At 43.6% G+C, this 16,841-nt stretch overlaps 1 protein-coding gene across 1 annotated transcript in view; it reads right to left on the bottom strand.

Annotated features, from left to right (window-relative positions):
• The window catches only part of LOC122935255 (ephexin-1-like), a 55,749-nt gene that overhangs the window by 12,311 nt on the left and 26,597 nt on the right, over positions 1-16,841 (bottom strand). The window contains exons 7-9 of the mRNA XM_044291017.1: positions 8,303-8,377; positions 2,841-2,930; positions 649-812 (exon numbers count right to left, since the gene is read on the bottom strand). Of these exons, the coding sequence (XP_044146952.1) occupies positions 649-812; positions 2,841-2,930; positions 8,303-8,377 (329 nt within the window). The remainder of the gene's footprint in view (positions 1-648; positions 813-2,840; positions 2,931-8,302; positions 8,378-16,841) is intronic.

Genomic DNA, 16,841 nt, shown 5'->3' with positions numbered 1-16,841 from the left:
ATATGGTTACACAATGAACATTTATCTGTATAGCGCTGCCTGCTATTTGCTGTTTTTCTAATATTTCTGTCAACCTCCTGAGGTGGACGCACATGCTCAGTTCCATTCTCCGACTACCATCAGCTGCAGCAGAAAGAACACACCCCGTGAGGTGCCAGCTTGAAATAAATCTTGCAGAACAATTGGAACAGTGAATGGGGATCCATCTTTGGATCCATATCAGGTACAGGTACTGGTTCTGGCTTTGTTGGAAAGAGATTGTCATGTACTATAAGACGTCTGAACATCATTTTTCACAATTATGGGATAACCCCTTTAAAAGAGGTCGTGCAGTGAGTTTATATTGATGACCTTTCCTTAGGATAGGTCATCAATATAATCGGTGGGGGGGGATTCTGACTCTTGACACCCCCACTGATCATATGTTTGAAGAGGAGGAGGCGCTTGTGTGAGCGCTGCTTTTTTTTCAATATTATCTGCCCATCGTCTCACATGTAGAGAAGGCACAGAGTAAATATAGCTGGTCCAAGCCTCCATGACCCTGATATGATATGAGAGTAAACCTTTAAATGTGTGGTTTCAGACTCGTATAGTTCACTAACCCTGTTCTCCTTTTAGTCAGGTTTGTCTCCACCATGTCCTACTCACCCAGGCAGACGTTTACACAGGAGCAGCAGATCATTGAACAGGAACAGATATACGGAGCGGAATAGTTTTTTAGTGCGGAGGGTTCGAGAAGTGCGAGGCCCAGACATCTGCTGCAGTTCTCCCTGCTTTAACAACCAGCGCGAGTGAGAGATGATTGGCACAGACTGTCAAGAAAGAGAAGAGACAATTTGCTAGAACAGAAATACGCAGAGAAACAAAAACACTTAAAAGCATGGCATAAAATGAATCAATGAAATGTGGAACACAAGATGCTACAAAATGCCTATATCCTGATCAGCAATGGAAATGTGTATATGTAGAATGTAATAGAGTACCCCCCTCCAAATAAAATTAGTTACTAATGAAGACATATCTGTTTATGGAAATCCAGGTCAAAATTAGTGTTGCGCCAAGCGAAGCATTCGAAGCAGAATTCGGTCCGAAGTTTAGGAAAACTTTGATTCTAAACGAGTCCAAAGTTTTTTGAGCTTTGTGGTAACGAATCAGGATTTTCTAAAATGGCGGCTGCACGTGTTACAAAGCAAAACTAAGTGTAGAGGAGACAAGTCGGGGAATGAAAGATCACCAATCATGCCGTACAGTCAGCCAATCTGCAGATAGCCACCACCTGTGATGTCAAAGCCCTATAAAACCCTCATCTTGCATGGTCTCCACCATTGTCCGGTGAGATGAGCATAGGGAGAGACGATTAATAGAAAAATATTGGAGTGTGAGAATGCAGGGAGACTAATTCTGCGTCAGTTTTTTCTATTCCTACATTTCTTTATTCCTACATGCGCCATAAACTAAGATATGTAATTCAATACAAATATGATGGACCCCTTTATTATTCCACTACCAGCATGCCAACCAATACCATCCATTCTGCGCCCCTTAACAAGCCAAGTCTTAAAGGGGTTCTCAGGTCTGCCAATCTGATATTGATGACCTATCCTGAGGATAGGTCATCAATATTAAAAGCCTTTTAATAAAACCCCCTTAATAATGACCATCCTCATCATCATTTGCTGGCTTTACTTCTTCCAAATCATCCTTCAAAATCTCCATGTCCTAGAAAGGTCAGCAAGATGCAGCGAAAGGAGGAGCTGGATGTTCATGGTGACATATTCGCATCGATATTAGATGATGTGGAAAAGGAGGAAAAGCAGATGGCAGAAAGGGCTCCCACCTGTAAGGCAGGAGAGCACTGGGGTTGGAGAAGTGGGTATGCCAAAGCGGATTAATATTCTGTGTTTACTGTCAAATAACCTGCAGGAGATTGCAGGTAAGTAATATGCATTTTGTCCCCCAGCCTAACCAGCCAAACCCTATACCAGCAACAACCCCTGTTTAAAGATGCTGCAGGACCATAACAACAAAGAAGGACTATATAGTGCAATCTTCATTACTACATGAAAGGTGTGGGCTTATTGGCCGGGCGGTTCTTTATCGCAGCATGGCAGCAAACCACCCGCAGCATGGCTGCTCCACGTAGCCGTACTCTAAGACAGAGTGGCCTGGGTATACCTGATTTATAGGGATTTGTGACGAAGTTCTTGGAGAACTTTGGTGAAGTTGCCAAATCAAATTTTTAAAATTTCTCTCATCTCTAGTCATAACCAATATGGCTACAATTACAAATTACAAAGACTTCTAAATGGCAATTCGATTCGACTAGGCAGCTTTGCCATATGCAATATTCCTTATCATTGCCCGTTTTTTGTCTTTGTATATTCAGGGCAGAATAATTAGATATGAGCGAATTTCATATTTTTTAATTCGTTCACACTTCGTTGAATTGCGTTATGGATTCCATTATAACAGACCATAACGCAATTCTATGATGGAATGCATAACGGAATGCCTTTAGAGGCATTCTGTTATTCATTCCGTCATAATAGATGTCTATGGGCTGCAAAACGGATCCATCCTGTTTCTGTTATGCATGGGAGACCTCCCCTGCATAACGGAAACGGGACGGATCCGTTTTGCAGCCCATAGACATCTATTATGACGGAATGAATAACAGAATGCCTCTAAAGGCATTCCGTTATGCATTCCTTCATAGAATTGCGTTATGGTCCGTGGTAACAGAATCCATAACGCAATTCACCTTTTACCACCAAAGTGTGAACGAATTTCATAAGCGGAAATTCGCTCATCTCTGAAAATAATAATAAAGACTAACATACCTTGATCTTAAATTCAAGTGTCTTCTCGATACTGATGAGCTGCTCTGTACGACTCATCTTCCTGACTCCATCATTACAGGCTCTCACCAGCTAGATGGCACAAGACAAAAGCAAAGAGAGTTTTATACAGAAAAGCAAGCGCCCAGGTCTATGTACTTAAGGAACTTAAAAACAAAGAAGGAGAAACTGATATGTCCAGATGAACAGAATCTGGCTACTCGACCAAAGGTCCTTGTACATGGGCAGATTTCCTATCTGTAACGGGCACCAACTGATAACAAGCAATTATCATGCAAGCATGATGAGGACAGGTAATCGTTATTATGGTCGCTTGTCCCAAATCACTTTCTATTTGACGGCAGCACGTATTCTATTTACATGGGACGACTGCTGACAAACAAGCATTTTTATGCTCACAAATGTACTCAGCCGACAAACAAGAATTTGCTAGTTTGTTGGCTGAATAGTAGGATGCGTACATAAGCCAAAGATCGTGTAAGGTTTGCAGAAATGCTTATTTGCCCGATCATGGGCCAGTGTAAAAAGGAATTAATCGGACGCTTCCATTGCTATTACATCCCCAAAACAAATACAGAGAAACCTATTTCACATCTGCTGTGAATAGAAATTAATATATCAGATTTGCAGTGCTCATATTTCCTTATATGTAGTAGGTAAGGCCCCTTTCATGCCTCTCCAGTAGGTCTTTTTGGGCAAAAATCACATTTCCTAGGGAATATTCTTCCTCTCCCTTTTACTGACATATAATCCTCCTTTTGATTAAAAAACGTATACAAGGAGCTGTTCTCCTGAATATAATGGACATGTGGCCTTAAAATGTCTTGAAGACTGTGGCTGCAAATGCAATGGGCAGAGAGAATGAGAGAGAATGAGAGAGAGAGCTCATGTAGGAGGCCTGAATTTGTTATTTTGCTCATTGGACTCTTGGGACTCTATCATGTTACACTGTTAAAGCATTGGGATATAGGACAATGGCACAAGGACAAATATAGCTCTCCTGACTCTGTACATGATGTTTGATTTTTAAGGCAGCTCTGTTCATATCTTTCCAAAGCAAACTCCGATACTGCCAGACAGAATTGATCTTTGAGGCTGTGCCTTTAGATGGGATTAAGTCCAAAGAATGTTCTACAAAGTCTTCAGAACCCTTTCACTTTTTCACATTTTGTTATGTTGCGGGCTTTGTGCTAAAATAAAATAAAAAATCTAATTTCCCTCAATCAATATGCACTCAATACCCCCTAACGAGAGAGTGAAAACAGAATTTTAGAAAGTTTTGCTAATTTATCAAAAAGGAAAAACAAAAAATTGACGTGGACATAAGTATTCAGACCCTTTGACATTTGAAATGTAGCTTTGAGGGCCTTCCATTTCTCTTAATCATCTTGGAGATGTTTCTACACCTTGTTAAATCTGTTAAATTCAGTTGACTGGGCATGATGTGGAAAGACACGTGTAATGCCCCAGAGTAGGGGCATTACTACTGTTGCACTGATTTATTGTAGTTTACATAATTTGGATGTAATCCTAATGTATGACATGATATGTACCTGGTTTACCAGCAGGTGGAGTATGGCTGGCAGTATCATGCACAGGAATGGAACTTACCATTCCATTCCTCCCCCTCATTGGTAAAAGTGGGTTAGTCCGACTTCCTGCCAAGGGTGGGTGCTGAGAGTCAGTTGAGAGGAGAGTGCAGGTGGAGAGGGAATGCATTTTGCCTCTCTTCAGCCATAGGTGTGAGGAAGCAGCTCGTAGAGCACCAACTCCCTGCATATAAAGAGGCGGAAAACAGGACAAGGACACCCTCATCGTCAAGCCACTATTTGGCCAGTCAGCTAAGTGCAGAAGTTATCAGCATCAAGTCAGCCTGCTACCTTACCTCCCCCGCGGGTGCCAGAAGGAATTTGCACTAAAGTCTGCTGAAACTGTTTGTATTCTCAAGTGCAAGTTGCACTTAGTAAAAGAACATTACTACATTTCAAGTCTGGCCTCATTCGTCTTCATCAACCCTTTCACTGCATTGGACCCCAGGGAGCAACGGCCTGAGGTAGGACACCACAACACTACATCAGGGCCACTACCATTCCCATCTTCCACACCAGCTTCCACAGAGGCTTGCTACCCATGGCACTGTCTTTATAAGGTCTCACAGCTGACAATGCATAGCAGAGCAAAATCAAGCCATGAGGAGGAAAGAACTGCCTGTAGAGCTCAAGGACAGGATTGTGTGGAAGCACTGATCTGGAGAAGGGTACAAATAATTCTGCTGCACTCATGCAGAAAAACTTTCAGAACAAACAAAACTCTTCTGAGAGCTAGCCATCCTATCATACTAAGGAATCGGGCAGAAGGGCCTTGGAAAGAGAGGTGACCAAGAAACCAATGGTCACTCTGGCTGATCTTCAAAGTTTCCTTGTGCAGATGGAAGAAACTTCCAGAAGGTCAACCATCACTGCAGAACTCAACCAATCTGGGCTTTATAGCAGAATAGCCAGAAGGAAGTCTTTCCTCTGTAAAAGACACTTGCCCTGACTTGAACCCAATCAAATATTTTTCTGGAGAGATCTGAAAATAGCTGTCCACTGATGGTCCCTATCCAACCTGACAGAGCTTGAGAGGATCTGCAGAGAAGAATGGCAGAAAATCCCTAAATCCAGGTGTGCAAAATTTGTGGCATCATACTCAAAAAGAGTGGAGGCTGTAATCACTGCCAAAGTCCTGAGTAAAGTATGTCAATGCAAGATTTCAGTTTTTCCTTTTCTATAAATTAACTAAAGATTTTAAACATTCTTATTTCACTTTCTTATTATTGGGGTATTGTGTGCAGAATGATGGGGAATTTATTTTTTATTTTAGCACAATACTGTAACATAAAAAAAAGTAAAAAAAAAAGTCAAAGGGTCTGAAGATTTTCCGAAAGCATTGTATATGGACATGATATGTTGCATATGTCTGCAGAGATCATCTACGTAAATAGAGAAGATACATTTAGGAAAAAGTCTCTTCTCTAGCTGCAGCCCCCCAAAAGTTTTAACATACCAGAGGAAATCTCTGATATGCAATATTTTTTTATGCTGGTTTATGTTATTGGCGATAAATATATCAAAATGACACACAGTGGGGCAGATGTACTAATCCTATAGATGGTGTAGCCTTAGGCAGGCTGTCTAGACCAGTGTTTCCCAACCAGTGTGACTCCAGCTGTTGCAAAACTACAACTCCCAGCATGCCTGGACAGCCTTTGGCTGTGCGGGCATGCTGGGAGTTGTAGTTTTGCAACAGCTGGAGGCACACTGGTTTGGAAACACTGGTCTAGACACATCGGCTAAGGCTGGATAGTGAATCTGGTGCAGGTATAGACATCTTTGTCTATCTTTATACCAGCTATAGGTTGGCTTGTTTTAAGACAGAATTTTATGCCAGAATTGCGGTGCAATTTTTACGCAAAATGTTTCATTATAAGGCTACACCCCTTTCCATTAAGTCACGCCTCTTTGTCTGTCTAGACTCAGATAATTTCTCTAGATCAAAATGCATCAAATTCATAACATTTTGCCACAATTTACACCAAAATCTAGATGCACCCACATGTAATGTAAATGGCCAATGTTGCAGAATTTGTTGCATCTTTAAACAGGTCCAGAGATATTTCCTCAACTTTTCTGCCCCCGACCTACTGGAGTGAGATTGCATAACAATTTAGCAACATTTTAAATCGTTGCAATTTAAAAGCGTGTGTGAATCCTGGCCAAGCGACAAAGCACTGCCACTTTTCACTCCCTTCTACAAACTGTTTTCTAAAATTTTGGAGTAAAATGCAAAAAAAGTCAACAAAAAATCAGGGCATGTGCCATGTGCTGAATGTATTATGAGGGGTCATTTATTTAAAAATATACACCACTTTTTGTTGTATTTAGCACAGATTTTGCCACAAAGTTGTTTTGTGGCAAAATCTGTGCCTTTTCCCCCATGTACGCCACTTATGTCTCTTTTTCCGAGAAAAGGGGGAGTGGTGTGGGCCGGGGTCAGAGGGCGCGCCAGCAGGCCCATCTCATTCATCATTGTCTACGTCTGTTTTTGGTGTAGAAAATGACTTATATCTACCGTAGCAAGGGAGCTGGCGTTGATTTAATCTTGTTGACTGGCCGCCAGATCATGTGCCTAAGTTCTACATAACTTAGGCGTATCAAGCTGCAGCGAACAGGGACTATAACCGGCGTCTAAATCACTGGTCTTAGTAAATGTCCCCCTATGCGTTTTAGAAAACATAGACCTAGACCTGCACCAGATTTATCACAGGGACTCTTGTCTAGCTCTATACCTGGGATGCTCAACCTGCGGCCCTCCAGCTGTTGCAAAACTACAACTCCCATCATTCCCTAATAGCTGTAGGCTGTCCAGGCATGCTGGGAGTTGTAGTTTGGCAACAACTGGAGGGCCGCAGGTTGGGCATCCCTGCTCTATACCAACTATTGGTTGGCTTACTTTGAGACAGACTTTTAGGCCAGAATTATGAGCCAAATTTACCACACGACATGCACCACTGATGGACTCGGTGTGTCTTCAGTCTGCCGTATCTAACTTTACGCTGTCTAACTATTACACATAATCAGTAAATCTGCCCCGACATTGTAATGACAGCAGTCCGATTAAGGGCTTGTTCACACGGCCGTTGTGTGCCCGTCGCCGTATTGCGGGTCCGCAATACATGGGCATCGGCCCGTGTGCACTCCGCATCACGGATGCGGACCTATTCACTTGAATGGGTCCGCAATCACGGAGATGCGGAACGGAAACTCGGATCGGAACCCCACGGAAGCACTACGGAGTGCTCCCTTGGTGTTTCTGTCTGTGTCTCTGCACTGCAAAAAAATAGAACAAGTTGAATGGATCTGGATCTGTCCCGGCCGCCGCACGGATGTGGGCAACAAAATGCGGTCCCCAATGCACGGAACGGCCGCACAACGGCCATGTGAACAAGCCCTAGCAGTGTGATGTTTGACTGAAGTCTTGTTTATGGCATGCTTCCTGGCATCCGGGTAACAAAATTAAGTGACCAGCACTTTAAATGCCTATTAGTCAGGGGGCTGTTAATCCTATAACATCTCAAATCCCCCTCCCTGATAACATGCATTAATCGTACGGGTTTTCTTAAAAAAACTAACAAAAAAAACCTGTAACAAGTAATAACAATGAACAGTAACAATGTTAACAATATAAAATTGAAGGCTGGATACAAAAGAAAACATCAATGCAGTTACTCAAAGGCACAAATGGGCTGCTCATTGTTCCACTAATATCGTCTGCTACTTGACTTCTGAGTTTCTAGTTAGCCCTGGAAGGGACCTATTATTTCTACAGGTCTATTTATACCGCTCTAGCACCATTACGAGTTATTTTTCACCGTTTTCTAAATTCTTCTACAGCATGGTCCTTACCTTCTCCAGCTCCCGGTGGGCTTGTAGTGCTGAAGCCTCCCGCTCGGACCCCTCCTCCACTTTAGTTAGAATATTCTGCCAAGAAAAGAGTCACACAGACACAAGTGTTACAGCAATGTTCTTGTATTGTAGACCAACTATGTGTCTTGGATAAAAGCTTTCTTCGTCTATTTACAGTCGACCGGTTTGTTCTTTATATGATCTCACCGCTTCATTATTGGTTAGCCCAGGGTGATTTTTTTGCATCTACTTTTGGTAGACTCTGGATTTTGCAGATTGGTGCCATTCTCAGACGTCCAGACCCTACTCTAGTTAAGGGCAGTGTGGTAAGACTTTAATAGGGCTGCTACAATCCTTTGAGAAAGATAGCGATATTTTTGGTTTTACATTTATTTTACTCATTTATATAGCGCTGACATATTCTGAAGCACTTTACAGGCATTATCATTGCTTGCAGTCTCCAATGGGGCTCACAATGTAAGGTCCCTATCAGTATGTCTTTTGGACTGTGGGAGAAAACCAGAGTACCCGGAGGAAACCCACGCAAACACAGGGAGAATATAGAAACTCTATGCAGATCTTGTACTCAGTCATATTTGTACCTAGGACCCCAGCACTGCAAAGCACCAATGGAAGCCAACAGGCACATCCAACCCTTCAAACTGTGAATCTGGTTTTCACCCCAGTTTCTCCTTAATCCATCAAAAAAGATAGGTGGGCACCCTTAAAAGGTGCTTATTGGTCAAAAAAATGAATCAAATGTCTCAAAGTGTGATTGCCAGCTGTAGCCGTAGTGTAACTAGCAATGTAAAGGGTTGGGATGTTCTACTTATCTGCACCGTTTGTCGGTTTGTAGGATTTTCTGTATGTTCATGAAAAAAAAAACAATCTTGCAGGAATTCTTAAGATCATTAAGTTGGGGTTTATCCAAGGGGCAGAGCCTACAATTTTCGATTCCCGTCTCTGCAGCCAGTTACTTTACAGCTAAAACAGGACAATAAGAAGGAGGGGAGGAATCTTTATATTGTTCTCAATTGCTTGCACCCAGAAAGAGTCTAGCGGGGAGGGGTCATTTATGATTAGATATACGCCACTTTTTAGTGTATATCTGTCTCAGATACGGTCGCAAAGGGGATTTGCAGCTGAATCTGAAACTTCTTCCACTTCCACGCCACTCAGGGGTGCAACTACCATAGCGGCAGACCATATGACTGCTATGGGGCCAGGGCAAGAGGGGGCCTAGTCTTAGTTGGGATTATCTCCTCTTCTACTGGAGGTGAAAACCTGGTCAGGACTCTACTCTCTCAAGCAGAGTGTACAAACTTTTTTGGTCTGAGGGCCTCATTGTCACATGGCTCTATTTCAGGGGGCCACAATGTAAACAGGCAGATGTAAAGTGACTGGGGAGGAATCATCGCCATCACAGTCATTCCTCCATTTAGTTACATTGACTATCAGTAGCACATCCCTGATCACACAGATTGATGTGCGGCACAATTATACCGCTAGTTATCATGAGTGAGTGTCCCTATGAAGACGTGTTACCAGTAATTGATCGGAATATCTCGCTGATGGCCCTGGAAAAATACTAACAGTGGCCCCGTTTTGTAGTCGGGTACAAATTAATGGAAGTCCGGGCCAGCAATACCATATTGTGGCAAGTTATACCGCCCCACAGTTCATCACACAATACTGCCCCCATGAGCACAAAATACATCCCCAAAAACTCTCACTGGCCGGCCGTGAGGAGGGCCCAGACGGCCCCCTGGGAAATTTCCCTGTGAGATCTATGGCTAATACACCCCTGGCTTAAAGGGATTTCCCAGTAAAAATGAATTTTTAACAAGTTTTTGCAGCACGGCCCCTGAAACCGAAGAGTTATACTTACCTGCTCCCGGCGATGATTACACCTGTCAGTGCATGGCTGTGGTCACATGTATCTCTGCAGCCAATCACTGGCTTCAGCGTTGATGTGGCCACAAGCAGCGTGTCACTGCTGCAGCCAGTCATTGACTGGAGCGGTGTATGTGACCATGGTCATGCACAGACAGGTGTAAAAGTGCAGGAACTGGAAGATGGAGGCAGCAGGGGCAGGGCGGCATGGAGCAGTTAAGTATGCATCTTCTGGTTCAGGGGCCACGCTGCAGGAACTTGAATCAGTGATTTCCCTCACTGCAGAGGCCGTGCTCCCTGGTTATTACTGCCTCCTGCAATAACCAGTAAGCACTTTCTCTTACTAGTGGGGAAAGCGCTTATTGGTTAACACTTTAATAACCAGGCCTTGTGAATTTTTCACCCTTTACTTTTCATTTATTACTTTTATTTGTATTTTAATAATATTTTATTGTATTCTTTTTTTTATTTTTATAATTAATTAATATTTAAATACATTTTTACCACATAATATCTCCTCCAAGAGGTCATAAAAAGACTGTTGGGGGGACAATGAACACTACTATTTAGCACTTTTTTTTATTTATTTTTATTTGTATTTTATTATTATTATTATTTTTTCTATTTATTTTTTATATATATTTTTGCCACATAATGACAAGGGATCATAAAAAGACTGTTAGGGGCAGTGAACACTCTTTTACTTAGCAATTTTTCCTTTAATTTTTTTCCTTTTATTAGTATTTCTTTTTCTTCTAATTTTCAATTTTTTTGCCACATCATATTTTTTTTTCTTTTATTTGTGATTTATTATATTTTTTAAAATAATTTTATAACTTATTTAATATATTTTTACCACATAATTTGTCTCCAAGAGGTCACTGAAAGACCTTTGGGGACACAGGGAAACCATCCTGCGGTGGGGGCATTGTACACAGACCGAGCTGATCAGGTCTCCTAACCCTGCAGCTCTGCGCTCCTCTGCCCCCAAGTCGAGTCCACCCTACATAGCGCACACCTGTGTGAGGAGAAGGCAGAAGTGCTGATAACTGCTTCTGCCTTCTCCCCGGGCTCCAGGGCTGGCAGGCCCTTTACATAACTTCGGCGCATCAAGTGCCAGACCAGGGGTATTAAAACCGGTGTCTAAATGCCGGTCTTGATAAATGACCCCATAGATGTTTGGGGGAACAGAGAAAGGTGAATAAACTGGGAACTTAGAGGACCTGAAAAAAGTGGTCCCATGTTTTAGGCGTGTCCAATTTAACAGACAGTGCACAATACAAGTAGGCAGGGACAACAGAAATAGGCGGGGCCTGCAATACTGCAGTACAGCACAATATACCGCCCCAGCAGAACCAAACAACACATTGCACCACAATATACTGCCCCGGCAGAACCAAATACCACAGTGCAGCACAATATACTGCCCCAGCAGAACCAAATACCACAGTGCAGCACAATATACTGCCCCAGCAGAACCAAACAACACAGTGCACCACAATATACTGCCCCAGCAGAACCAAATACCACAGTACAGCACAATATACCGCCCCAGCAGAACCAAACAACACATTGCACCACAATATACTGCCCCAGCAGAACCAAATACCACAGTGCAGCACAAAATACTGCCCCAGCAGAACCAAATACCACAGTGCAGCACAAAATACTGCCCCAGCAGAACCAAATACCACAGTGCAGCACAATATACTGCCCCAGCAGAACCAAATACCACAGTGCAGTATAATATACCGCCCCAGCAGAACCAAATACCACAGTTCAGCACAATATACCACCCCAGCAGAACCAAATACCACAGTGCAGCACAATATACTGCCCCAGGAGAACCAAATACCACATTGCAGCACAATATACTGCCCCAGCAGAACCAAATACCACAGTGCAGCACAAAATACCGCCCCAGCAGAACCAAATACCACAGTGCAGCACAAACTACTGCCCCAGCAGAACCAAATACCACAGTGCAGCACAAAATACTGCCCCAGCAGAACCAAATACCACAGTGCAGCACAAAATACTGCCCGAGCAGAACCAAATACCACAGTGCAGCACAAAATACTGCCCCGGCAGAACCAAATACCACAGTGCAGCACAATATACTGCCCCAGCAGAACCAAATACCACAGTGCAGCACAAAATACCACCCCAGAAGAACCAAATAACACAGTGCAGCACAAAATGCTGCCTCATCTAACCATAGAAACGAGCAGTGTATAATGTGATGGAAAATTAATCCAGCCACCAAAGGAAGCAATATGGACAATCACAATACATTAGTAAGTGCCTTGTATTAACTTTCTCCACATGATAAATGTTATTTACAGAAATGAGACAACCTCTTTAATTTTGGCTGTGAGAAGGGCTTACTTGACTACCTCGGCATCGGCCCAGCGGAAAATGTCCCTGTGGGGTGGGGTCTATGGCCAATCTGCCCCTGATGTTTAGTGATATTATCTATGGAATGGGTGAAGAATTATTTTCTATTAATTATTCTTATACACATGGTAAGAACATGACAGTTTTTGTTTTGTACATGTGTTTCTAGGTGCTACATGGAGACTGGAATGCACAGGCGATGCTAGTAGTGAAGTCACTACACCCATGCCTGGTGCTCAGTCAGTAAAATTAAGCTTTATTATGTCTTATCTGCTATAGACACATAAATACTTGAAATAACAGTCACATAACTGAGATTTATAGGGTTAGGATCCATGAGCTGCATGAGAAACTGCCATTTATAGCAAGGAGTGGCTGGAATGTTTTACTGCCTGTAGCTGATACACAGAAACTGAGAAGACATATAAGTGGTGACCAGAAAACATACATTGCAATGTTATCTACTGATATTTTCCAATAACTCCCTGATTGTTGACTCAAGGAGAGAGCTGCATTTACTTGCAGCAATCATCCCCTCTTTATGGGGTTAAACAATCACTACTGCAGTGTGCAGACAGCCCACTACATAAGGGGTTCATTATATGTGTGCTGTGTGTTCCTGCAAGTGGGGTTAACTGGCCCTGGGAGCCATTTCCACCACCCATTCCCTCCAGCAAGGCGTGGCTGCAGAGTAGTTGTAGACAGACAAGAGGGAGGAAGCAAAGAGCAGCCCTGGGGAGAGCCAGCCAGCCAAAGGGATTACAAAGAGAAACAGAGCCTGATGCCAACCCCTGAGGAAGCAAGTGAGACACATTAGAGTTGCACCCCCACAATACACCACCAGCACTAATTTACACCTCAGACCACCACCAGGCAGGAGACCCCCTCAGTCCTAGGTGTGCCCTGAGGGGAAAAAAGGGTGCACCCGTCCCTTCAGTGTGCTTGGCCCAGGGAGTGCTGGGGAGTACCATAGCCATTGTGAGGGCTACTAACATCCTTGGCCTCTACTAACACTCCCATCCTCTTACCTCCTGCCCAGGCCACTGCGCATCATACTACTGCGATAATTCATCCCCATACATATTCATTATTTGTCAGCAGCACATCCCTGTTTACACAGGGCAATCCGCTGCCAGCAATCGATGACTTTAGGTGCATCATAAAAGATGTCATAACTGACGAACGAGCGGTTGCTCATTTGCCGATTGACTGTTGGCATCATGTATGAACGCTTGTTCTCAATAATTACCTCAATCCTCAGCCCAAGTAAAAGGGCCTTAACTGTATTCAAAATAAGCTGTATCCCAGTCCTTCTATTTCAGTTCCCATGTCTTGGAAGTAGAGATGTAGGACATTGTTTATTGGGGTTTTCACACTGGATAGTTGGTGGTTACTGGCGAGTTTAACCTCCAAAATAAAGTAGCTACCAGTGGCCACTAGCTCTCCATTGTGAAGGCCCCAACCAGAGCTGGCCCTGAGTGAGTTTAGGGCACATCACATGTCACTGGTGAAAGAGATTCCACTGGTTTGGGGCAAGCAGAGCTTGAAACCCCCAATGCAGCACTTCATGTGGCTGCAGCTACAGTCCCTTACCCTAGTTCAAAGACTAGATAGTATAATTTAGACAAATGTCTTGCAATTAATTATATTTGAGTACTAAGAGGAAGATGTATCAAGACCGGCACTTTGATATCCCCTTCCCTCCCGGATGATGCACCGAATTTATAACAAGAAGCAGGCTTTGTCATAAATTAGGCGCATCCTCCAATAGTCACTCAGAGACAAGAGGAACACTCCAGATGGTATTAGATACTGTGAGGAGTGCACTGCAAGGTTCTGCTTTATTTTGTAAGAGCAGCTAAAATTTTACTTGGGTACTATCCAGTAGAACTTTTGGATGCAGTATGAAGGTATTATTTTGGCACTGCATGGCAGAATTGCGTGGGTGTCTATGTATGTATTATTTGGTAATATAGGGCACTATGTGAACATATATATTTGGGTGTAACATGCATTTGTACTTTTACAGTATGCAAAGTGAATCTTCAGATTCTGAATGAAGGTTCATGGAAGTTAAATTAAAGTATCAACAATCAGAATGATTTTTGTAATGCAAATTTTTCTGCAATTTTGCTCAATATGTGTCAAATGAGTTAAAGGGGTTGTCCACTTTTTTAACATCAATATCATATCGGCAGGGGCCACCACCCGCCACTTCCACTAGCTGTTTGAAGAGAAGGCCACGCTCATGCGTGCGCTGCCTTCCCCTCATTGTTTACCTGTGCACTGGCACAAATGCAGCGGTGAGCAGGTGTAATCACACCTAGGCCGCCCCATTCACTTCTATGGGTGGCTCCTTCTAATTCACTTGAATAGAAAGGAGCATTCCCATTGAAGTGAAAAGGACAGCTTAGCTGTAATTACACCTGGTCACCACTGAGATGGCGACGGTGAGCAGGTAAACAATGAAGGAAAGGCCTTCTCTTCAAACAACAGATCGGCGGGGGTACCGGGTGTCAGCTCCCTGACTTTCTGATACTGATGACTAGGGATGAGCGAATCGACTTCGGATGAAACTTCGTTTGCCAGCGCTCCGTACAGTATTAGAATGTTTCGGCTCAGGTGAGCCGAAGTTATTACTTCGTGAAGTCTTGTGAGACTTCAGGTAATAACTTCAAAAATTCATTTCTACTGTTAAAAACCTTTTCCCGAGCTCGGGTTCGGTTCAAGTGGTACAGTATTCAAACAAAGTTTTATGCGAATCGACTTCGGATGTTTCATCCGAAGTCGATTCACTCATCCCTACTGATGACCTCTCCTGAGGACAATTCATCAACATTAAAAAAAGTAGACAACCCCTTTAAGCCAGTTACCTGTATCTGTGCTCTGCAATAACCCTGAAACAGCTGTCTGCAGATGAGGTGCTGGCTTATTTAATATCCGACTCATGTCTCAAAGCCTATTTAAAGGGTTAAACATTGACTTATAGGATAGCTGCCTTACACCTGGTGGTATTAGAGGCAGAGCTTGATAAGAGCTCACTTGCATCCCTTCTTCCCAAATGATATGATGGACATTCTTGATAAACATGCCCACTCAGATGCCAGTCATCGTTTTTACAGCGACTAGAAGGAGAAGCACAGGCATTGGATATTAATAGCATTTGCCAGCATTGCTATTTCCCCTGGGATTAGTTGCCCAGGGATATTGAAGACAATTGCTGACTATGTACGACCGCTGTATGTGCCGCAGCAGTTTCTGTAGGATTATTATGGCGGCATATTCCTCGCTCATTCTTTCCAAGAGAATTGAGTTGTTTAAGCTGTCAGATCTATTTCCTTGGGAAACAAATAAGTTGTGAATTTATTAGTAAGCAGACAGACAGTGATTAAACAGTAGTGTGATAATGAGGCATCCGAGGACTACAAGTCATAATAATCTTATGCTGGATGCTTCATAGCTTCCCAGTCCCTGGACACTCATTGAGGTCTAGCAGTCAGTTCCTCATCACGTCTTTATAACCTGCAGCTTATCTAATTCTGGAACATGGTCTGATCAGAGTACTCCTGTTAAAAATTCTACTTCTAAGCAGTGGCGTGCCCGGGGGGTGGGGGGGTGCCAGCAGGCCCAGAAGCAATGAGCGCTTCCATCAATACAGATGGAAGCACTCATTGCTGAAGCGCTGACACCCACTGCGGTAGGGCAGGGAGCGGAGCGCATAGTTCTCTGCCCCGCCGCCGATCACCGCCATAGGTTCCAGGCCTAGTAGGCCTAAAGCCTATGCGGTAGATGACATAATTGCGAGCGCCTGTGCCGGGACTCAGCAGCACAGTGCTGGGACTCTGCGAGCAAGCGCAGGTAAGTATTTAGCTTTTAGGGGTTTTATTCTTTTGTTTTTTCTTTTATGTGCCAACTTTGGGGGACATGAGGGGGCCGGGGTGCACAGAGGACGCGTGGGGGGAAAATATGGTGGGATACTATGTGGGGGCAAATTTAGTTTTTTTACTTTATGTGGCAACTTTGGGGTGCATGAGGGGGGTTCACACAGGAGGACGGGGGGGGGGGGGTAATATGGTGGGATACTGTGTGGCACAGTGGGGGGCAAATTATTATGGGAGGGATTACTATGTGGGGGGGGGAAACTACTATATGGGCAATGTGGGGGACACTACTGTGTGGGGGGCAGTGTGTGGGACACTACTGTGTGGCGGCAGCGTGTGGGACACTACTGTGTGGCGGCAGCGTGTGG

The sequence above is a fragment of the Bufo gargarizans genome, chromosome 4 (genome assembly GCF_014858855.1).
Source record: "Bufo gargarizans isolate SCDJY-AF-19 chromosome 4, ASM1485885v1, whole genome shotgun sequence".
NCBI lineage: Eukaryota > Metazoa > Chordata > Amphibia > Anura > Bufonidae > Bufo > Bufo gargarizans.
This window is presented reverse-complemented; position numbering and strand designations above follow the sequence as displayed.